Below are 23,424 nucleotides of genomic sequence, written 5' to 3' on the forward strand. Positions count from 1 at the left end.
GCATAATGCTCTCAAGGTTCATTAATGTTGTTGTAGATAGTAAGATTCCATTCCTTTTTATGGCTTGAGTCTTGTTCATTGTATATGTGTACCCATCTTCTTTATCTAGTCATTCTTCAGGGGGGCCTTAGGTTGTTTCCATATCTTAGCTATTGTAAATAAAGCTGTAGTGAACATAGGGGTACATACATCTTTTTGGATTCATGTCTTACTAATGTTACGATTTTCATTTTTTTCTCTTAATAGAAGTTCCAACATTGTGATTGTTAGATTACTCTGGAGAGGTTTTTCAAAGTATATCTGTTCAGGTCAAAGCCTAGTCCTCTTGAATCTTAGTTTTAGACAAGTGGTCCCTGGTTATGCATGTTATAAAAAAGTACTCTGAATGATTTTGGAATGCAGTGCTGGTTAAAGATCGTTTTTGACAATTATTTTGAGGTCTAGGTTATCTACATTTTACAAATGAGGAACTTATTTTCAGAGACATAATTTGACTTCATTTAACAAATATTTCTTGAGTGAATGCTGTGTATCAGATACTATTTTAGGAGCCCATATTTTTGCTCTTGGAGGGAGCATGCAATCTAGTACGGTGAAATGGAAAGTAAACAAGATAAAGAAGTAACATATGTTGTATGTTAGATGGTAATAATGTTTAGGAGAAAAATGACAGAGGGGAGGGGTGGTAGTGGTGGTGGTTTGGTTGTGTGTGTGTGTGTGTATATGTGTTGGGGAAGGACTTATTAAGGAGGTGACATTTGAGCACAGATTTGAGGAGGTGAGGATGCAATCCATGGGGCTGTCTAGAGGAGAATGCTGTAGACTTTAAAAAATAAAAGTTGTGTAGTTACCAAATGAAGCCAATGATACAATTAATTGTTAGCATTGTATTTTTCAGTGACTGAGATGAAGTAAAAGGTACTGGAAAATGTGTCAAGTTCCAAATTTCCTCCATATCATTTCTTAGAAGGAAGTTTTATTTCCAGTGTTTCCATGTTTCTTTCCTGCTTCATAATAACTTCTTATATAAATAGGTGACAAAAAAGAGAGAGCATTCCAGATAGAGGGATAGCAGGAATAAAGGTAGAGTTGAGTGCATTATGGTTCAGAGAGACTTAAGAATAGTATTTTGTTTTTTTGTTTTGTTTTTTCTAAGTAGGCTCCATGCCCAGTGTGGAGCCCAGCATGAGGCTTAAACTCATGATCCTGAGATCAAGACCTGGATGCTTACCTAAGAGCCACCCAGGCTCTCCTACCCTAGACTTAAGAATGTTTTGACTAGAGCATATGATACTTGCCAAACATTCTTAAGACAAGGTTAGAGTAGTGAGATTTGAGCCAAAGGCATTGGAAAATCAAAGATAATTTGTTTATATCTAAGAGAGAGAGTAGGAAATAAAGACTTGAAAGAATGGAGGGATTGAGAGGTACAGTTACAGAGAAGAATGTGCCAGGCAGAGAGAGCAGTAGGTGCCAAAATGGATATATATTTATTATATTTCTAGGGACAGCAAGGGGCCTAGTATACCTGGAGTGGAGTGGTAAGGGTTTGGAATAGCAGATGATGAAGTTAAGAAGTGATGGGCTGGATTATATAGGGCAAGATTTCTCAACTTCAGCAGTATTGACATTTTTGACTAGATAATTCTCTGTTTATGGGGGATGTCTTGTGCATTTTAGACTGTTTAGCTGTATCCTTAGCTTTTGCACTAGATGTGAGCAGCACCCACCCTTCAGTTTTGACAACCAAAAGTGCTTTCAGGCATTGTCAGATGTCTCTCCCCTGGAGGGCAAAATTGTCCTTGGTTCAGAGCCACTGTATAGGGCCTTACAGATTATTTAAGGCCTTGGCTTTTACTTTGAGTAAGATGGGAAGTCACTAGAAGTTACTAAGCATTGAATATGATTTAAACTTAGACTTTAACAGAATTATTTTGGCTGTTTTCTTCAGAATAAACAGAACGGGAGGAAAAGTGGAAGTAGGAAAACTAGTTAGGAGGCTGCTGCAGTAATGTAAGGGAGATGCTTGTGGCCTGTAGCAGGATGCCCGTAGTGTGGATTTTGATGAAAAGTGGTCCCATTGAAGACTTAGTGTCATACAACTCTAAGTCTTTTGATCCTAAGTCAGATATTTTTTCCTGTTATACTCCTCAGGGACTTCCTTGTGATTTAATTGTAACTGAGTTGTAACATTTGTTGAGCTTATTTGTATGACAGAGTGATCAAAACAATGGAATAGTTTTTTTTTTTTAAAGATTTTATTTATTTATTTATTTGAGAGAGTAAGAGAGAGCCTGAGAGGGGAGAAGATCAGAGGGAGAAGCAGACTCCCTGCGGTGCTGGGAGCCTGATGTGGGACTAGATCCTGGGACTTCAGGATCATGACCTGAGCAGAAGGCAGAGGCTTAATCAACTGAGCCACCAAGGTGCCCACAGTGGAATAGATTTAATTAAAACATTAGGTCTGTTTTGTTTTTGAGTGAATTAGTTTCATTTAATATTAATAGTAAAGATATAATGTTATATTCTTAACAGTTTTAGTTTTAAAGTGATTTTTAAGTTCATTTGGCAACCTGGAAGAATATTGTTTATATATAAGCAGTCATCTTATAGATTACATAGAGTACAAAGACTTTTCCTTCTTCTCTTTTTAATTAATTGAATGATAACAGTACTATGAACAATAAGCCAAAGTCATCGCTGTGTAAATAAGATAGCTCTCTTAATTTTTGTGTATTCCATGATGCCTGGCAAAATGTGGGTGTTCAGTAAATATTAGTAATTTATGACTCCATGTTGAAATAAAAAAGCAAGGATTTAGTATCCAAATGCAGCCTCTGTGATCTCAAAATTGAAACTAGCAGAAATAATAAAATATAAGACTTTTTACTTTATGTACCTAACTGAACCTAACTCTTAAGATTCTTCTTCTTCTTATTTATTTTTTAAAGCTTTTATTTATTTATTTGTTTGTTTAGAGAGAGAGGATGCAAACAGTGAGAGGGGCAGGGAGAGAGAGAGAGAGACAGAATCCCAAGCAGATTCTGCGCTGAGTGGAGAGCCACCTTGGCCACCTGTAGCATCCTGCTACAGGCCACAAGCATCTCCCTTACATTACTGCAGCAGCCTCCTAACTAGTTTTCCTACTTCCACTTTTCCTCCCTTTCTGTTTATTCTCATGATGAAACCAAGAATTGGATGTTTAACCTACTGTGCCACCTGCCCCACCCCTTAAGATTATTTTTAATATGAGGCTTAGAAAAAGGCTTTTAACTTTGAAATTTTTATTAATTTCAAAATTGCCCTCTATCTGAGAGAGTATGAACATACGTTACCAACTCTAAACACAAATAATTGACTATTTTATTAGTCTAGAACTGTTTTTTCTAAAATGGTCCACTGGCCACATTGAGCACTTGTAGTGTAGACAGTTGGAATTGAGGTGAGCCGTAAATGTAAATTACATATATCGTAGGCAGTCTTAGTGTGAAAAGAACAATGTAAAAGAGCTCATTAGTACTTTTTGCATATTGATGAACTTTTTGTGCTCTGTTATGCATATTGGTACATACAAGTTTTATAAAATTCTAAATTCCACTTGAAAGCTCAAATTTTATGGGCAGCACGTACTGATACTTGTTTTCCTTGAATTGAGTTTTACTTTGTTCATTTTTGAGAAAATGTCTGCCAAATGCTCAAGTCTGACAACCTTAGTTTTTGAGTGTTGATCTGTCATTCTAATAAAAATTGTCTTCCTTGTAAGGTGGCTAATTCAGTTAAGCAAGCACTTGCATGATGGCTTTTCCTGGAGTAAACTGTGATACTTTGGTGTGCAGCAAATTTGCTTTCTTTATGTGTACTTCTTATCTCACTACAGAGAATAATATCAGAAAGAAAGTGTACTCAAAGGTTACAATTTAATAAAATTGATACTTCTTACTGGTTCATCAGGAACATTTGTAAATGGAGAGATGGCAGTTCTTTTTTTATTATTTTTTACTGCAAGTGTGCATTGTTGAGGACTGCAGTGGCTGCTAGTATAGTTTGGTGCCACTGCCTTGATTTGTGCTGTGGCACCAGCAGATTTACCCACCAGTGCTTTTGCTTCTTCAGTGCACATGTGAACCTGTGAAAAAGGCAAATGATGTTGCAGTATTCTTTATGAAAATAGTTTGATCTTATGGATCCCAAAAGTGCCCTGGAGTTTGATCTTGTGGATCTCTGAAAGGTCCCTGGCAACTCCCAATGGTGAACAGATTATTCCTTGAGAACTGTGGCTCTGGAATATATAAGAGGATTAATAAAAACCAGACCCTGACCACAAGACTGTTGTACATTTAAGATGAGGCCACAAGTTGCAGAATGTAAGGCAGAGTATCATAAGCACCATATAAGAGCTACAGACTTGTAGCTATTTAGAAGAAAGAGATGATAATCAACTGAGACAGTATCATTAAAAGTGTTCTTGGATGGGACGCCTGGGTGGCTCAGTTGGTTAAGCAGCTGCCTTTGGCTCAGGTCATGATCCCAGCATCCTGGGATCGAGTCCCACATTCGGCTCCTTGCTCAGCAGGGAGCCTGCTTCTCCCTCTGCCTCTGCCTGCCATTCTGTCTGCCTGTGCTCGCTGTCTCCCTCTCTCTCTCTGATAAATAAATAAAATCTTAAAAAAAAAAAAAGTGTTCTTGGAAGGGTTAGTGTTTGAAATGGACTTTAAAAGATGAGATTTCAAGTAGCAGATATTTGGGGTTTTAGAGGAGAGCATTTCACGTAAAAGCTATAGCATAAAACTAGAAGGGTGGATACTTACTGAACTTTGGGAAAATCATTTCATCTTTTTGGATATTAGCTCCCTAATCTATATAATACGATTGAATTTTATCCTTTTTAGATTGCCTCCAGCTTTAAAGTTGCAAGATTCTGAGTGGTATTTTTGTGAAGTTGTTGCTGTTGTCATTATTATTGTTGTTGTTGTTAGGATCAGAAATATTTAAGTGATTGTAATTAAAATTTAGTGTTTAAAAAATATAAATGAAGGTATTTGCTCTATGTATACTGTTGTATTTATTAGTGCATAAAATTTGGGGACGGTGGTAATAAAGGATTTTAAAGGACTTTATAGGACACATTCTAAATGGATTAAAAAACTTTTCACTTTTTATAATCGTAGTAAATTCATTTTATTACCTCTTGTATTTTTCATATTAGCGGTTGGGATATAGGTAGAATTGCAGTGTCATAAAATATACTCAGTACTCTTAATATATTAGAAATTTTTTTAGTGTTTTGCATTGCTAGAGTTCACATTCATTCCCTTTATTCAGAGTATTTGAGAATTTAAATGTTTGTTGTTATTATTTACAGACATAGTACCACAGATTGGTCCCCTACTCCGTGATTTTAGTTTTTAAAATGTCTGTTTCAGTTAGTATATGAACTTGAAATTAAGCTAGTTGAAAATGTGGTAGCTCCTGGATTTTTAGACATTTTGAGGAGTTAGATACAAAAACTGTACTTCAAACAAAAATTTGTCTTATTGGCATTATTAAAAGCTGACTTTCCTATGAGTAGGAATTATTTATTATTGATTACATACGGTGTCATTCCTAAGATAGAATCTTAAAGGAATATTCTAATCAATTAAATACTGGCTAAACTGAAAATAATTCTAACATAGAACTTTTTAGTTGATAATTTTTGTCTATTTTTTGGATAATTTTTTTTGAAAAATTAAGTTTTCTTAGCAAATCTGATTTTTCAGTAGTTTATCCTCTGAGTTTTTTTCTTCCATGTCTAGTGTGAGTTTAGCTTAAATGTTATTGATGAATTATCTCAGATAACTGATACATCTTGTGTTTTATGCAAAGATATGCAAAGATTCCCAAAGAGTATGGTATATCTTACTGACCTTTTGTTATTAACTCTGTTTTAGGAATGGATCGTGATTATGGCCCCGGATCTTATGGAGGTCTGACATTCAAGGATATTTATCTAAAAATTCTTCTTTTGGGTGCCAGTAAAGGTGAGCATCTTTTAATTTTTTTTTCTTTTTAAACTCTTTATAGGGATGGACCGTGACTATGGCCATGGATCCTATGGGGGTCAAAGATCCATGGACTCCTACCTAAACCAGTCATATGGCATGGACAATCACAGTGGTGGTGGTGGGGGTAGCAGGTAAATTGCTTAATCACTTGGCCAAATAATTAGATGACTATAAGATTCTGGATATTTTAATTTAAGTATTCCTTAGGCATGTTATGATACTTGAACTTCACTATTTGGTATTGAATAATCACCTTAAATGTTTAAAGGTGTTAATCAATGGTTCTAAAAATTATCTCAGGGCCACTGACAGACATTATTTTAGGAAAACTTTAAGTAGCTATTTTCATTTCAGTACGATAGAGTAAGATTTTCTGTCTTCGTTAGTGAATTTTTTTTAAACTTCTTTTACTTTTAACTTATCATTCAGAATGTTCTGAACAAATGATATAAAAATGTTATTGGAAATATTATTTGTGAAGTTATTTTATTTATGAGTTTTAAAAGTATCTTTTCTAAGGTGGGGTGTTCTATAAAGCAGCAAATCAGTTTTTGACTGGAATGGTTTAACTGAACCAGTCTAGCAGCATTCAGTTTCTGAGAAACATGTAAGATAGTTACTTTTTTAATTTTAATTTTAGAGTAAATTGTAAGAGCATATTGTAATAGTAAAACATTCTTTAGGTTCATGTCTAGGTTATTTATTGGCAGATACTACTTATACCAAAAACACTGTGCTCTAAGCCAGGAGCATTGTATCAAAGCCAAGAATACTATACCTTCATTTATTTTAATGCACTAGAGTTCAGATTGTTTTTATATTTCACTGTTGATACTGTGTAAAGCTCAACACTAGTTGAACTAGCATAGGCTTTAGCATTGACCACATTTCAGGCAAAGAGGGTACAGGCACAGATATTTCTACTAAATATAACTAGTTAGGTAACATTTGAAACTATCCTCCTTCTTCATAAGTTGAAGGATCTGGATTCCTTAAGGATGGACTGAATGATGCTTTACTTTTCTTCTTTCTGCTTTGAATATGCCGCTATGGTTTATAGTAGTGGAAAATAAAAAAGATGAACAGATACAACAATTTTGCATATGTGATAGATGTTTTAAAAAGAGTTGGAAAGAGGAGTAATTTTTATATGGTTACCAGGATTCAGAAGTAAATAGTAATTCTACTTAGTGATCTGTAAATAATTGAAGTAATGTAACACATTTAAATAAATGTTTTAATATATCCGTTATTGCTATATTGCATTGTAAATGTATTGTGCATAAACTATGTAGATGTTATTGTTTATCTCATGTGTAACTGTGGGCCTTTATGAAATTATGTTGTAAGATACCAAGCAACTTTTGTAATCCATGCTTTGGATTTGTGAGAAGTAAGATGATTTGTTTCTTCTGTTGACTCTATTAAGACCTTGAGGAGACTGTGTGCTCCCCTTTTTAGAGTAGTTTTATGTGATAATTTCCTGCCAGGAAAGAATTTTTTAAATAATTGAAGACTAAAAATGTATTCTTTCTCATCTGCCTTGATAATTTATGTGCAGAGGGTATATGCTGGTGGTCTTTTACTTTTATGTTCTATTTTATGTCCTTATCCTTCTAGATTTGTTAGATTTGCTAGTCTCTACAAGTGGAAAGTGACTGAGGATTGATTATTGACCTTACCCAAAGTTGGGCAGGATATCAAATTTCATAACCAGAGATAATTCTCCAAATTTTAACTGCTATAGACACAATGAAGCAGTTTTGTGATATAGATTATTGGGGGTGCAAAAGGATCTCTTTTGTGTCACAAATAGCTTATATCGGTGTAGTCTTCAATTTTTGTCCCTATTGAAAGCCAAAATATTGTAAATATTTGGTATTTTCCAATACTAGGGATGGATTCAAAGAAAGTTTGAGTAGCTTGTGAACTATAGTAAATGACTTTTTCCAAGACTAGGGCTGGGCTTAAATACTGACAGACAAATCATTTTAATAAAATAGAAAAGCTGCTACAAAGCAGATTTTTAACCTAAGGTTTACTTAACTCAATTCATACTTAAAAACTGACTCAGATAGCTTTCTATCTGGTCTCATGTTGAACTGCCCAGCCCTAATCAGGTGTGAATAAAAGTAGAACTGTGCAAACCAGTATGGTATAAATGAATTTTAGTTGATAAATGTCATCTGATAACTTGTCTTTTGAATTGTCTAACATTAGTAAGCTTACTTTTGTTTTTTCCCTCACTGTGCAACTTTTCCAGGTTTGGACCTTATGAGTCTTACGACTCCAGGTCTTCTCTGGGTGGGCGAGATCTGTACAGATCTGGCTATGGTTTTAATGAACCCGAACAAAGCCGCTTCGGAGGTAGTTATGGTGGTCGATTTGAGAGCTCCTACCGGAATAGCCTTGACTCTTTCGGAGGTAGAAACCAGGGCGGGTCTAGCTGGGAAGCACCTTACTCCCGTTCAAAATTGAGGCCTGGGTTTATGGAGGACAGAGGAAGAGAGAATTACTCTTCCTACAGCAGTTTTTCTTCACCCCATATGAAGCCTGCACCTGTAGGCTCTCGGGGGAGAGGAACGCCTGCTTATCCTGAAAGTACGTTTGGAAGCAGAAACTATGATGCTTTTGGAGGACCATCAACAGGCAGAGGCCGAGGCCGAGGAGTAAGTACAACAGAATCTTTTCAGATTCTTTTCACTAGTCACTCTTTTAAACCCTTTCAAGACCATGGTTTTCATCTAGAATAAACACTGTTCATCCCAGTGTATTTTGAAGCAAAAGCTCAATCATAAGCATAATTTTTAGGTTGCCTATAAAAGTTTTTTCAGCACTTCAGAAAATTAAGTGGCAGTGTGAGATGATTGTTCATAAGTTTTGCCAAATCTCCCTTTATTAAAAAGGTGAGGATATTAGGTTTTGGTCTAAAAGGGGTTAAAAGGAGTTGCATTTTTCCTTGTAAACACTAGCAGTTTTGCTGGTGGGACAGTTCTTGGATTATTGTAAAAGGTAACTGAACCCTTTGGAGTTTTTGAGTAGGTTAAAGGTGCAATGTATGATAAAATGTTTATACTTTGCTGCTAACTCTAGCACATAGAATTTCTTCAGAGCTCCATATTTCACAATAAACACAAGGGACTAAAAGTTGGTGATAGATGAGGGTAGGTTAGCCATGTTTACATGGTGAAGAAGTTGATAAGTTTAATAGGTTGTAGAATGATTTGCGGTCACTATAATTACTAACTCACTCTCTTGCAATATGTCCTATTGCTGGGTGTTCTGTTTTCCCTTGTGTCACTAGTTTTTACTATTGAGAAATGAGTTCCTACCTGTATAAACATGTCTCTGGCTCCTTCCTAGGAAGTAATATTTTGTAAATCATTGCTAGCATGAGTAAATATACTAGTCTTCAAGTGTTTTATTTCAGGATATAGTATAAACATAATGATTTATGTTCTTAGATAACTTGACTGACATGAAATTTTACTTAGTAAGTGTATGTAGATTGTGGAGTTTTGTAGTTTGGTCATATGAAGGATACTGTGTTTTTACTTTAATGTAAGAAGTTTTTTTGTCTTTTTAAAATCAGTTACTCTTAATATTCTCTTTGCAGAGTAAAGTACTTCTGATAAAAAAAAATGTAGTAGGGCACACGTTTTTAACTGTTCATTAGCCAGCCTTTGGTACATGAGTGGAGTTTGTCATTTTTGTGTAGAAATTTTGCATTTATAACAGTTACCCTTTACTTATGTAAAATGCATTGCACCTTTAATGGATAATTAATGAAGATATTTCTAATGTGACTATAAATTACCTGGTAACACTAATCTATTCAAGGTTATACTAGGTTAGCTAGGGATTCCTAAGCATAATATATAAATGTAAGCAACTAATATGTTGCTTTTCCACCATAATTAGTGACTATAGGTTAATTGAAAATTGTTGGGGCAATAGGCTTTGGGTTTTGAAGTTGAAAATCAATTCCAGTTTGAAAATTTGAAAAACACTTAACATTTTCCATGCTGTTTATTACTTTAGGCAAATGATTTTTTTTCTTAATGAGACTTCATATATTAATTTTGTTTTCCACAATAGAAAAACAGGCATTCCTGTACGTTGTGTTCACCATTCTAGTCTGAATGGACTTTTCTTTCTTTCTCCTGTTAATGAACTAGATGAACCAACAGGACTTTCTTTTTTAATCTTCACTTGTACAATTCCCATTGGATCCTTCTCTTCAGATTACTCCTCAATCTTTATCTTGTAAAAGTAAGATTAGCAGAATAAATTTCTGTGGACATGTGGCCTCTTGGTGTAGTGGATTCTGTTAATGACAAGAGAAGAGGAAGGGACACAAGAGTCGTTTGGTTGCATGACTCTTCGTCTGTAAACTTTCGCTTCTTGGGCTTCTGGGTCAAAATATGTTTCTCTAGGTAAGGATGTGAATGGAACGTCAGATGTAATTCTTTATCTGAAGTGTGTCCTGGAAGTTGATGCATGGTTATGCTTTAACTCTCCTATTTCATACTAATGTTCCATCTCGCCTTCTCATTCCCTTTTTCAACAGGGAGAAATCCTAAATGATTTCTGGATCTTTTTTACTTCAGACTTCAAATATGATCTTCTTTATGCATCTTAGTTTTTAAGCCAGGTTTTAGTGAAATAAAGATGTCTTTTAAGGTCTTTTCATGGGAAAACATCAATTAGGAACTCTGAAGAGGAGTTGTCAGAGAGTTGTACAAGTGGTAATATTCTGACAGGCACATATGTTGTTCATGATCTCAAGTAATTTTGAATGGTACAAATAAAAAAATAGGTAGGAAATATCCATATTTGTTCTACTGGAAGTAAAACTACTAATTCACTGGATTTGAGTTCATGTTATAATTGACAAAGCTTTTCAATGTGTTTATTCAGAGTGGACATGTAAAATTAGGTACATTCTGGGGAATTTTCAGGTGAAAATTACTAGCTAGAGAACATGTAAACTTTGTGTGAATTCCTACTTTATCTTTGGATACTATGCTAATACTTCTTGATTTCACAAATTTGCAGCATATGAGTGATTTTGGAAGCATTCATAGACCTGGAATTGTTGTTGACTATCAAAACAAACCCACCAATGTGACAGTTGCCGCTGCAAGAGGAATAAAGAGAAAAATGATGCAACCATTTAATAAGCCTGGTGGAACCTTTATCAAGAAACCCAAGCTAGCAAAACCTGTGGAGAAGATGAGCCTCAGCAAATCACCCAGTAAGTAAGAAAATGTAATTGCAATTGCTTAAGGTACTTCCAATTTTTTAAACATTTGGTGCTTTTAGGTAATTTTTTCATGTTCATATGACAGACTGCATAGTAATTATGATTGTAGAAATAGTCATAGAAATTGTAGATTTCTGAATCACCAAGTGTAGTTATAAATCGATCATGGACATCGAAATTACCCAGAGCTAAAAATTTTAAAAATTCACATTCCACCTCTCTTGCCTAAATCCTTATTTAGGATGGAATCAGAACATCTATATGTTTTAAAAGGCTTCCACATGATTTTGATTCAGAGTTTTGTCTTGGGTGTTATATTTATTGTTGGGAGCTACTGTTAAAGGTACAGTATTGTCCCATTACACAGAATCACCTTCAGAGGACAAAGGGAAGAAATTTTTCATGGTGCCCAGTACCAGGAAAAAGTGTGCTTCTTCTGGAAGACTGCTTTGCTTTTAATCTGTGGACATGACAACTCTTAGAGATAGTCACATTTCTAACTTCACATTGTTAAAAAAAATCAAGAGCCAATCTGAAAATGAAATTAAGGAAACCATTTCATTCATGTTAGCATATACTCAGGAATAAATTTAACAAAAGAGCATATACTCAGGAATAAATTTAACAAAAGAAGTATAGAACTTAGACCTCAAAAACTATCAAACATTGCTGAAAGAAGTTAAAGAAGATCTAAATAAATGGAAAACTAAATAAAGGGTTCATAGATCTGAAGACTTGAAACTGTTAAGGTGGTTTTACTCCCTAAACTGATCTATAGATTTAGCACAATCACTGGCAGAATTCTGCCTGACTTTTTTGCAAAAATTGACAAGCTGATTCTAAAGTTCACAGGGAATTGCAATGCATTTAATAGTGGAAACAATACAGAATAGTGGCAGCAATCCTAAAAAGAAAAAGTAAAAACTTGCTACAAAGGCACAGTTATCAAGACCTTGTACTGGCATGAGGACAGACATACAGATCAACAGAACAGACCTGAAAGTCCAGAAATAAATTCATAAAACTATGGTCAGCTGGATTTTAGCAGGGATGCCAGAATCAGTTGGTAGAGAACCGTCTTCTCAGCAAGTGGTGCTGGGCAACCGGATAGCCACATTCAAATGTGAAGGTGCAAGACCTAAGGGTAAGAACTATAACTATAAAATTCTTAGAAGAAAACATAGAAGTATACCTTCATGACTCTGGAATTTGACAAAGAATTCTTAGAAAACCAAAATAACTGAGCAACAAAAGAAAAAAAAAACAGATAAATTGGACGTTATTAAAATTAAAACTTGTGCTTTAAAGGATACCATCAGAAGAGTAAAAAGGCAACTCAGAGTGGCAGATGACATTAACAAATCATACATCTGAAAAGGAAACTGCCTAGAATGTATAAAGAATTTCTACAATTCAATAAAAAGACAAATAGCCCACTGAAAAGTGAACAAAATCTCTAAACAGGCATTTTTCCAAGAAAGTTATATGAATAGCCAATAAACAAGAAAAAAATGCCCTGCCACTAGTTATCAGGGAATTGTAAATCAAGACCACAATGAGATATTACTTCATGTGACTTGCATTGCTAGAATCATAAAGACAGATAAGTCTTTAGTGAGGATACAGAGAAATCAGAACTCTTATACACTGCTAGTGGGAATGTAAAATGGTGCAGCTGCTCCGGAAAACATGTTCGTCCTCAAATGATTACACAGTTACCGGATGATTCAGCAATTCTTCTCTTGGATGTATATCTAGGATATATAAAATGAAAGCAGGTGTTCACAAAAAAACTTATATACAGATATTTGTAGCAGCAGTATTCATTGTAGCCAAAAGGTAGAAGCAACCCAAATACTCATCAGTGAATGAATGGATAAAGAAAATGTGGTATATTCATATAGTGGAATATTTCCAGCCACAAAATGGAATGAAATACTGTTACATGCTGTAACTTGGATGAACCTTGTAGGATTATGCTTAGTGAAGCCTGTTACAAAAGTCCACATTCTACATTACTTTTTTTCATATGAAAGTCTAGAATACAGAAATGGATAAAGATAGAACCTAAGTTAGTGGTGGTTCTGGGCTGTAGTGTGAGTAAGGAATAATGCCTAATAGGTACTAGGTCTCTAAGAGGTGATGAAAATGTTTTGAAATTGATAATGTGATATTTGCGTATATCTGTGAATACACTAAATACCAGTGGGTTGTTGGATACTTTAAATGGGTAAATTGTAGGGTATGTGAATCAGTAAAGTTTTTTTTATAAAAAAGTTCAGAGGCAGATTACTCTGTTACTTATCTGTATTGTTGTATTTTATTTTTTCACTTTGTAATGTATCTGTACATGAAATCAGGTACATCTGATCAAATTAGATGAAGGCAAGGATATACTAAATAAAAGCTAAAGGAAAGTTTTTTCAGCATTCTTTGTGAAAACATGTAGCAGGAAAATAATATATTCCAAATATTTTGTCTGTTTTTATTTGTACACTGAATTACTTTTTGTTGTTTTTTTTTCTTTTTGTATATTTATTTTTGCCTTGATGACTGAGAAGTGTTCAGTCTTTCCCAGTAAGGTGAAATGTGAGTCTTTCTATTTTGTTTTTCTTTTTAGGATTGCTGCCACTATTCTGTATTGTTTCCACTATTAAATGCGTTGCAATTCCCTGTGAACTTTGGAATCAACTTGTCAATTTTTACGAAGAAGTCAGGCAGAATTCTGCCAGAGATTGTGCTAAATCTATAGATCAGTTTAGGGAGTAAAACCACCTTAACAGTTTCAAGTCTTCAGATCTATGAACCCTTTATTTAGTTTTCCATTTATTTAGATCTTCTTTAACTTCTTTCAGCAATGTTTGATAGTTTTTGAGGTCTAAGTTCTATACTTCTTTTGTTAAATTTATTCCTGAGTGTATGCTCTTGTTGATGCTAACATGAATGAAACAGTTTCCTTAATTTCATTTTCAAATTGGCTCTTGATTTTTTTTTAACAATGTGAAGTTGGAAATGTGACTATCTCTAAGAGTTGTCATGTCCACAGATTAAAAGCAAAGCAGTCTTCCAGAAGAAGCACACTTTTTCCTGGTACTGGGCACCATGAAAAATTTCTTCCCTTTGTCCTCTGAAGGTGATTCTGTGTAATGGGACAATACTGTACCTTTAGCAGTAGCTCCCAACAATAAATATAACACTCAAGACAAAACTCTGAATCAAAATCATGTGGAAGCCTTTTAAAACATATAGATGTTCTGATTCCATCCTAAACAAGGATTTAGGCAAGTGACGTGTACAAGGGCATGTGAATTTTTAAAGATCTGTTTGTTGTTTGTTTATTTAAGAGAGAGAGTGCAGGCTGGGGGGAGGAGCAGGGGTGGGTATGAGGGGAGAAAAATCTAAGGCAGACTCTTCCCTTAGCATGGAGCCTGCATCAGGCTCTATATCAAAACCCTGAGATCCTGACCTAAGCCAAAACCAAGAATTGGAGGCTTAACTGACTGAGCCGCCCAGGCACCTCGGGGCATATGCATTTTTAAAAAGTATCTTTGGGTAATTTTGATGTTCGTGACTGATTAGTACTATACTGGGTGATTCATGGGTTTAACTTCTACAGTTCTAATCACCATGTAGTTCATCATATGAACATGAAAAAATTATCTAAAAGCATTGAATTCATGATGATGGTATTTATATGAATGAAGTTGAAGAAATACTGGTTAATCTCAAACTGATTTTTCTGGTGAGTGCATTTAGATTGTGGTCAGCAGGTGAACTTGCACGTCTATACTTTATGAAGTGGAAACTAAAAAGGGAGATTGGAAAAATGATTTTTAGTTTTGACTTTTGCTGATATCCTAGCAAAAACTGATCCTAAAAATGAGGAAGAAGAAAAGCGACGAATCGAGGCTCGGCGAGAGAAACAAAGGCGCAGAAGAGAAAAAAACAGTGAGAAATATGGAGATGGATACAGGTTTGTGCTTAGTAGAGTCTGAAAATTGGTCTCATTAAAAACCGTTTCCTAGAAAATGCAAATACATCAATTGGCATGTGAAAAAATTCATGAGGGTCAAATGAAAGGTCTGATCAAAGATCTTTGGTATTTCTGTGCAGTCAGTACTCCTTAGAAAATACAAGAAAAAAGAGTTCCATTCAGAATGGTAATCAAAAAGTAAAAAATACCGGGACATATAGTATTCTTAAAAAGAAATACATGTCATAACACGAAGAAAACCACAAAGTCTTGACCTTTGAGTACAGAGAGACATAGTGATATTCTTGGATAAGACAACAATATTTAGAAATATAACAGGTGTTGTCAATCTCGATTCCAAAGAAGATTCTGTAAAAGAAGAGTATCTAGCTTTCGAGATAATTGAAACATTATAAAGTTGTAATAGTTAAAAATATGTGGTACCAGAAAAATTTTGAGTGTAATAGAATTATTAACTTGTAAATACATGTGTTATAATAAGAATATAATATTTAATAAAGAAGAGGTTGCAAACAAAAGGGGAGTTGCTTAAAAATAGGGGGAGAGGGGTTGCTTGAACAGCTGAACAATAAGAAGAGAAAAGTTTACATCTTCTTGTAACAGTGAAGATGAAATCCAGGTGATTAAAGAACCTACAAAATGGAGAATAACAGGAAACTAAAATAGCGTAATTATAAATAATCACTATAGAAGTTTTTTTCCCTAGGCTTAAAAGTTATAGAATAAATTACAAAGGAAATAATGACCACATTAGTTTAAATAAAAATTTAAAACTTGAAAGCAAACAGACTTGGAAAATATTAACACAAGAAATGATTAATGTGTCTAAGATAAATATCACCCAACCAGTATTTCTTTCTTTGTTTTTTTTTTTGACAAGAGAGTGAGCAGGGGCAGAGGCAGAGCAAAAGAAAGACTCTTAAGCAGATTCCATGCTCAGCAAGGAGCTGGATGTGGGGCTGGATCTCACAACCCTGAGATCCGGACCTGAGCTGAAATCAAAATCGGATGCTTAACTGACTGAACCACCCAAGCACGTGCAACCATTGTTTTTTTTTTTTACATGGGAAAAAACAAGGTGCTCAGTACGTGATTGTCTGAAGGAACACCAGCTAGTTAATAATTTTCAGGAAAATGTTGAAACTCACTATAAGATAAACTGAAAATTTAAATAATAGCATGGCATTTTATTAGTGAGGAGAGAGGAAACATTGGTTTACCAACAAAGATACAGTTAAAGTACACTATTATAATTTGTTGATAACCAAATAGTATGGTTATAATTACTGGGAAGGAATTTAGCAGGTTATTTATTTATTTATTAATTTTGAGAGTGGAGGAGAGGGGAGAGGTAGAGGGAGAAGGAGAGAGAATCTTAAGCAGGTAGCGTGGAGCCCAGTGCCAGGCTCCATCTCACAACCTGAGATCTGACATGAGCATAAACAAGAGTCCGAAGCTTAACTGACTGAGCCACCCAGGTGACCCCAATTTAGCAGTTTTTAAAAATGTTTTGGATTTTTTTATAGTTGGTGGTCTCTCCAAGAAAATAATATAGAAGTATAAAAGAGTTTAATCTAAAAAGATGCCCATTATAATAACATTGTTTATAGTAGTTCCAAACATGAAACAAGTAACAGTGATAGCAAGTGGTCAAGTATGTGGAAGTTTTGACACTCCCTTTATGGGCTCTTAGGCCATTGTTGGAAATGAAAGTTACAAAGCCTGCATTAACATGGAGAAAACACAGGCAAAATAGAAACTATACGACATGTTAAATATGCATGAAAAAGCCTAAAAGAAAAATTTTTTAAAGGACAGTAATTGATATTTTTTCCATCATCTTTTTCTTAAATTACTGCTTATGCCAGGAAGCTAAAGATTATAAAATGTAAAAAGTAAATTCAGTGTATTTTCTATTCAGAATATAGTTTTGTTCTTTATTTTTTTTAAAGATTTTTTTTTGAGATAGAGAGCAAGTTAGAGACTCTGTTTGTGCATGTGTGTGTGCAAGAAGTGGGGAGGGGCAGAGCGAGAAGAAGGCTCTTCATTGAACAAGGAACGCAACAGGGGACTCTATCCCAGGACCCTGGGATCATGACCTGAACTGAAGACAGTTGCTTAACCAACAGCCACCCAGGCACTCCTAGTTTTGCTCTTTAAAAGTTAATTTGTTTTGTGTAGCATGAGGGGAATGAGTTATTACACATTAGTGAATTTTCTAGATGTGTAAAACTTTATGTTAGTTTAGAAGATAACTTTTTTTTCCCTCAAAATATTTTATTTATTTATTTGACAGAGATCACAAGTAGGCAGAGAGGCAGGTGGGGGGCGGGGGGAGCAGGCTCCCTGCTGAGCAGAGAGCCTGATTTGGGGCTCCGTCCCAGGACCCTGAGATCATGACCTGAGCCAAAGGCAGGGGCTTAACCCACTGAGATACCCAGGTGCCCCAAGAAGATAACATTTTTAAGAGCAGCATCTGAAGACCTTTCTATGGAAATATTTTTTAAATTATCTGTTGTCTTCCATATTAAATAGGATATTCTTTGTTACTACCTGGTTTTAATATATACGTTGATTTTATTTATGTAAAATGCAGTAAAAAAAAATTCACTGACATCTGGATTCCCAGATTTTTTTGTTTGCTTAGATTATCTATGATTTTAATGAGCTCGGTATTACAGTTGGCCCATAAACAGCATGGGGGTTGGGGTGCTAACCTACATCCAGTCACATATCCATGTGTAACTTTGGATTCCTGCAAAACTGCCAATAGCCACCTGTTGACTAGAAGTCTTGCTGATAACATAAACAGTTGATTTAACACATATTTTGTATGTTACAGGTATTATATACTCTATTACAATAAAGTAAGCTAGAGAAAAGAAAATCCTAAGGAAGAGAAAATACATTTACAGAACTGTGCTGTAGAAAATCTGCATACCAGGAACCTGTGCATTTCAAACTGCTGTTGTTCAAGGGTCAACTGTGCTTGTATAATCTTTGCGTCTAGCTTCAATAACCTTGTCCTATGTTCTTTCTGATTTGTTACTCATAATTTGTAAACAGTAGGATTAAGTTTATTAAGGATTAACTCATGAAAAGAAGTTCTAGCTTTTAAAAGGCAGCTAGTTTTGGTCCTTAACGAGTATCTCTGCCACTGTGGATAGAATTCCTTCTTTTGACAGGGGTGGAAACAAATTGGAATGAATTCTGTTTCAGGTGTGTAGGAATCTGGAGGTGTTTTACATTAGAAGAATAATTTTTCTATTTACCCTATGAGTACTTCCCCCTTTAAAAATTGTAGCTTTGGATAGGATATATCCATGTTAATAAATGGGTGATTTGGAGAAAGTGGAAGAATTGAACTTTCATTTAGCTGTTTTCTCCACAACTCTAAATATGAATCTGAGGATATAAGCCAAAAAATGTCAGTTCAATTAAATTGTCATTTTAGGATAAGAATTATTAAAAATAGTCTAAAATTACTTTAGTTCATCATAACAGTTTTATTTTGAGTTAGGATAAGAGATTGACAGTGAATAACTATTCTTATGATAGTTTTTTTTGGATATTTGAATGCTTTCAATAAAATAAAGAAGGGAGCCTGGGGGGAAGAGGACAGGGGTGTGAGAGGTATAGACAAACAATAATATATGGGGAAGAGTGCCAGAAGAGAAGTACAAAGTGTTTTACAGGCGATAACTTCTCAGTAGGAGTGCAGGAAAATCAGGGAGATGGTTGGAGGTGGTATTTCAACTGACCGAGGGAGGGTAGGATTGCAATAGGAGCTGTTAAGCAGCCCAGACAGAGGGCATGGTTCGAGGACATAGAAAGAAACAGGGATTTTTCATTGATATTCAGGAAATGGAAAGCTGTGTAGATTGAAAATGAATCTAGTGGGGGTTGAAAAGTGTAATTTAAACAATGAAGACATACCATGTGCCAGATACTTTTAAAAGTATTTAGTGGGTAAAGCCAAAAAATACAGGAGAGATTAAAAACTTTCTTAAATGGCAGCTGAAAGTGTTTTGACTTCGTTTTTTGAGGCTTAAGTCCATGAAGCCAGTAAGGTCTTTTGAGCAGCGAAATGCTGTTGCCTCCTTTAGGAAGTGACAGTTATTAATTGAATTATTACTGTGTGCCAGGAACTGTCCTAAGGGTTTTCTATATGTTAATTTTTTTAATCCTCACTGTACTTCTCTAAGTGTTCTTATCTCATTAAGATCAGAAAACTAAGGCCCAGAGAAGTTAAGTAATTTGCCCAACATCACACAAGAGGGCTAGGATATAAACCCAGCAGTAGGCTACAGATCCCATAATCTTAACCAGGAAAATAAATATTATAGTGGTATAAAGAATTAATTGGAAAATGGAGACTGGAGACAAAGAAATAAGTTAAGAAACTTGTCATAATTCTAGGAAAAGGAAATAATAAGAATATATAAGACAGGAACACTTTATGGGAGGAAAAGGGGGAAGTTCATATTGAAGTGACTCCAGAGCTTCTAAATTTGTCTGGTCCAGGCTTATCAGTCATCCTGAAGTAGTCCCTAAAGGGCAGGCTTTTTTGCTCATCGAAGAGCTCCAGGGGAGTGATTTAGGGTGGTTTGGTATTCCACCTGGCCTTGTTGATACTACGTTGGTGGATTGCGAGCTTAAGAGTGGAACAGAAAATAAAATAAGTAATGAAACTTTGGAACTTGATATTTTTTGAAGTTTGCTATGGCTTTCTAACTAGTCTAGACTTGACATGGATATCTTAGGACCAGATTAAGTAGATCCACTGATTTCCATTGTTTGTACCAAGGAGTTCCAGGATGGGCCAGAAATGTAAAGTGGTATAATAACAGTGTTGTCCAAGTAGGTATTTAAAGAAATTACTGATTTTTCTGACTTCAGCTAAATTTAGATCAACCATAAAATGGAATAAAGGAAATCATTTATGCTGGTAAAATTAGGTTTATTAGTATGGCCTTATGAACTCTAAGCAAATAAGGTAATATTTAAAGAAAACATTTTTTTCTTTATAGAATGGCATTCACATGTTCCTTTTGTAAATTCCGAACGTTTGAAGAAAAAGATATTGAACTACATCTGGAAAGTTCTTCACACCAGGAAACACTAGATCATATTCAGAAACAAACCAAATTTGATAAAGTAGTTATGGAGTTTTTGCATGTAAGTAGCTATTTTTAAAACAAGAAGCACTTTATCTGATAACTTTAATTCTTTACTTTTCCAGTTTCCCATCTCTCGTTTTAAGTTTCTAAAAATTTAGTGTACTGTTTACTTAAAGAGTTCTTAAAAAAAAAAAGCCCAGAATTAAACGTGAATTCCTCTGTAATAGATTTTAGATTTGTAATTTGGGAAACCATTTTATGTTTTTCACATTAGTTTCTATCAGAGGTGTCAGGAAAAGAATTAACAACTGTTTGTTGATGCAGAATCAGCTATCATTCACTGAGTGTCTACTCTGCACCTTGTGCCGTGCTGGGTACTTTCATTCATTGTGTCATTTGAGCCTGATCTCAACTCCTATTCATCATGAAAGATCACACTCAGAGCAATGTAATAACTCTGTCAGTTAGTTGGCAGTCTGAATTCAGAGCCAGAGAGTGGGTGTCTGGTGTCCTTTATATTATGAGTGTGTGGTTACCAGTTCAATAGTTTTTCTTGAATACTTAACAAAAGGTGCTGTGCAGGGACCAAAGACACAGATACCACCCTCTGTGAACTAACAGTAGTTGGAAAGAGAATGTGCTTATATATCCATAGATGGTACAGTTAAGTTGAAGGGCTGGGAGTGAGAGTGTAGTCAGGGGGGTTTGGAGAAGGGGAAGATCGTTGGGGCCAGGGATGCTTAAGGAAGGGACTAGAGCTGGGCTGCTAATTGTACATACAGTTAATTTGGACAAAAGCATGAAATTGTTATGGGGTTAAAAATAAAATGATCATGCATTCCTCCATATCCTTTCAGAATTGTGCACCTTTAGAAACATTTCTTCCTGTAATTTCATTCCTTAACTGGTTGGTTCCTAGTTATCATTTAGGACTTAAGTACTCAACTGCCTTGAGAAGACCTCTTAACTCTTCTAGCTGTCTTTGATTTCTCTTGTTCTTTATGCCTAAAATATATTTTTTTCTTTTTGAACTTTTATTTAAATTCTAATTAGTTAACATACAGTGCAGTTTTGGTTTCAGGAGTAGAATTCAGTGATTCATCACATATATACCTAGTCCTCATCATAACAAGTGCCCTCCTTAATATGCATCACCCATCTAGCCCATCCCCCACCCACCTCCTTCCATCAACCATCAGGTTGTTCCCTATCGTTGAGTTTCTTGGTTTGTTTCCCTCTCCACCCCCCATCTTGTTCTATATTCATCTGTTTTGTTTCCAAATTTAATTTAATTCCACATATGAGTGAAAGAAATCCCATCGTTATTTGTCTTTTCTGACTGACTTATTTCACTTAGCATAATACACTCTAGCTCCATCTGCATCATGGCACATGGCACAATTTCATTCTTTTGATGGCTGAGTAATATTCCACCATATATCTTTATCTATCTATCTATCTATATGTGTACACACACACACACACACACACTATTATCTGTATCCATTCATCATTCAGTGGACATTTGGGCTCTTTTCATAGTTTGGCTATTATTGATAGAAAATACATTTTGAAAGCAAATATTTTTTATAAATGTCTTAGTGCTTTCTTTGTATTTTATGATAGTCTATTCAACTGAATTGTAAGCTCTTTGAGAACAGATATTAGTTCTTATGTAACTGATATTATCTTCCATAGGCTGTTAGTTTGATGCTAAGCATATTCTAAGTGCTCACTGAAGACTTTCTGGGTTTCTTCCTATTTTGCTCTATAGGAATGTATGGTGAATAAATTCAAGAAAACATCTATTCGTAAGCAACAGACAAATAATCAAACAGAAGTAGTTAAAATAATTGAAAAAGATGTTATGGAAGGTAAGTATTTAAACAAATTATTTTAGAAATTTACATGTTTTTTTTATATATCATACCCTATTTCAGTATAAATGATGGCCTACTAGAGTGACCAAGTCAAGTACATAGTCAAATGTTGTAGCCATGAGTAGGTTATTAGAGATGAATTCCTTTGAGGACGACTTCTCATGCTTACAAGTTTATCATGATCTACTGTTACATCTTTCACTTCAGTTACAAAAAAAATCAGCTTTTCCTCTAGATGGAGGTGAATTCTTCTATATATCTTCTGGCTGTCTTATTCCTTCTCATCTCTTTAAGGACATCTGCTCAAATAGTGAACTCAATTTTTTAGTCTTTCTGTTTCTGAAGCCTATGCTTTCATCTTTAAAAAAGAAAAAAAAGTCTTCAAAGAAACAAAGGAAAAGAAAAGAAAAACAGACAATATTTGCCCTAAAACTTGCTTTTCCCCTTGAACAACCATGCTTCTTTAAGCATAGTCCACACTGATGTGTTTATTCACTGCCCATTACTACTTTCCCACAGTAGACCACTTTCTATTACCAGTGGTCTCCTGAAATTGCTCTGATAAAAATTTCTGACATCAGCTTCAGTAGATTCTTCTGAATTATTATCTTACTTCTATAGCATTTTTACTGATGTTTGTTCATCTGCTTCCTCCCCTGGATTCTGTGGTATATCACTATCCTGATATTCTTTATTCAGGATAAATGCTGTTGTTTACTTGTACTTTTCTTTCTCTGTGAGGCTTTTAGAAGTTGGCATTTCCCACTTTTCTTCCTTTGTTCCATTATCTTCTTTTTTTGTATTCCTTCCTCTTGATTCATCTATTTGCAGAGCTTAAATTAACCCATCTCTGTTGATTACTAATACATTATATGCCTAGCAAAGGTTTCTCTCTGAACCCGAGTCTCGGACATCCAACTGCCTACTGACTTTTCTCTTTAGGGGTCTCACAAAATCTGTGTATCAAAAAATTTGTGTACTCCAAACTTTGAGCATCCTCCACCCCATAAAGAAAAACAAAAATCCTGTTGACCTGTCTTTTATTTACCTTGGAAGTTGGCCTCATCATCAGAGCCAGAAGTGTATAGTCCTATGTAATTATACTTTGTTCTATCTGTAA

The 23,424-nt window shown here is 34.9% G+C and overlaps 1 protein-coding gene across 5 annotated transcripts in view; it reads left to right on the forward strand.

The window, feature by feature from the left end:
• ZNF326 (zinc finger protein 326) overlaps positions 1-23,424 on the forward strand; it is a 37,906-nt gene that overhangs the window by 4,826 nt on the left and 9,656 nt on the right. For 2 of the 5 annotated variants that reach the window (XR_006601812.1, XM_045064829.1), the window contains exons 3-9: positions 5,931-5,966; positions 6,064-6,175; positions 8,308-8,713; positions 11,103-11,301; positions 15,148-15,283; positions 20,335-20,482; positions 22,199-22,298. Coding sequence is in view for 4 of the 5 variants with exons in the window: in XM_045064829.1 (XP_044920764.1) it covers positions 5,931-5,966; positions 6,064-6,175; positions 8,308-8,713; positions 11,103-11,301; positions 15,148-15,283; positions 20,335-20,482; positions 22,199-22,298 (1,137 nt within the window). In the remaining variant the exon portion in view is untranslated. The remainder of the gene's footprint in view (positions 1-5,930; positions 5,967-6,063; positions 6,176-8,307; positions 8,714-11,102; positions 11,302-15,147; positions 15,284-20,334; positions 20,483-22,198; positions 22,299-23,424) is intronic. The other 3 variants (XM_045064830.1, XM_004752621.3, XM_045064831.1) reach the window with 3 other exon arrangements.

This window comes from Mustela putorius, unplaced genomic scaffold (assembly GCF_011764305.1).
Source record: "Mustela putorius furo isolate JIRA1106 unplaced genomic scaffold, ASM1176430v1.1 tig00003853_pilon_pilon_pilon, whole genome shotgun sequence".
Classification (NCBI taxonomy): domain Eukaryota; kingdom Metazoa; phylum Chordata; class Mammalia; order Carnivora; family Mustelidae; genus Mustela; species Mustela putorius.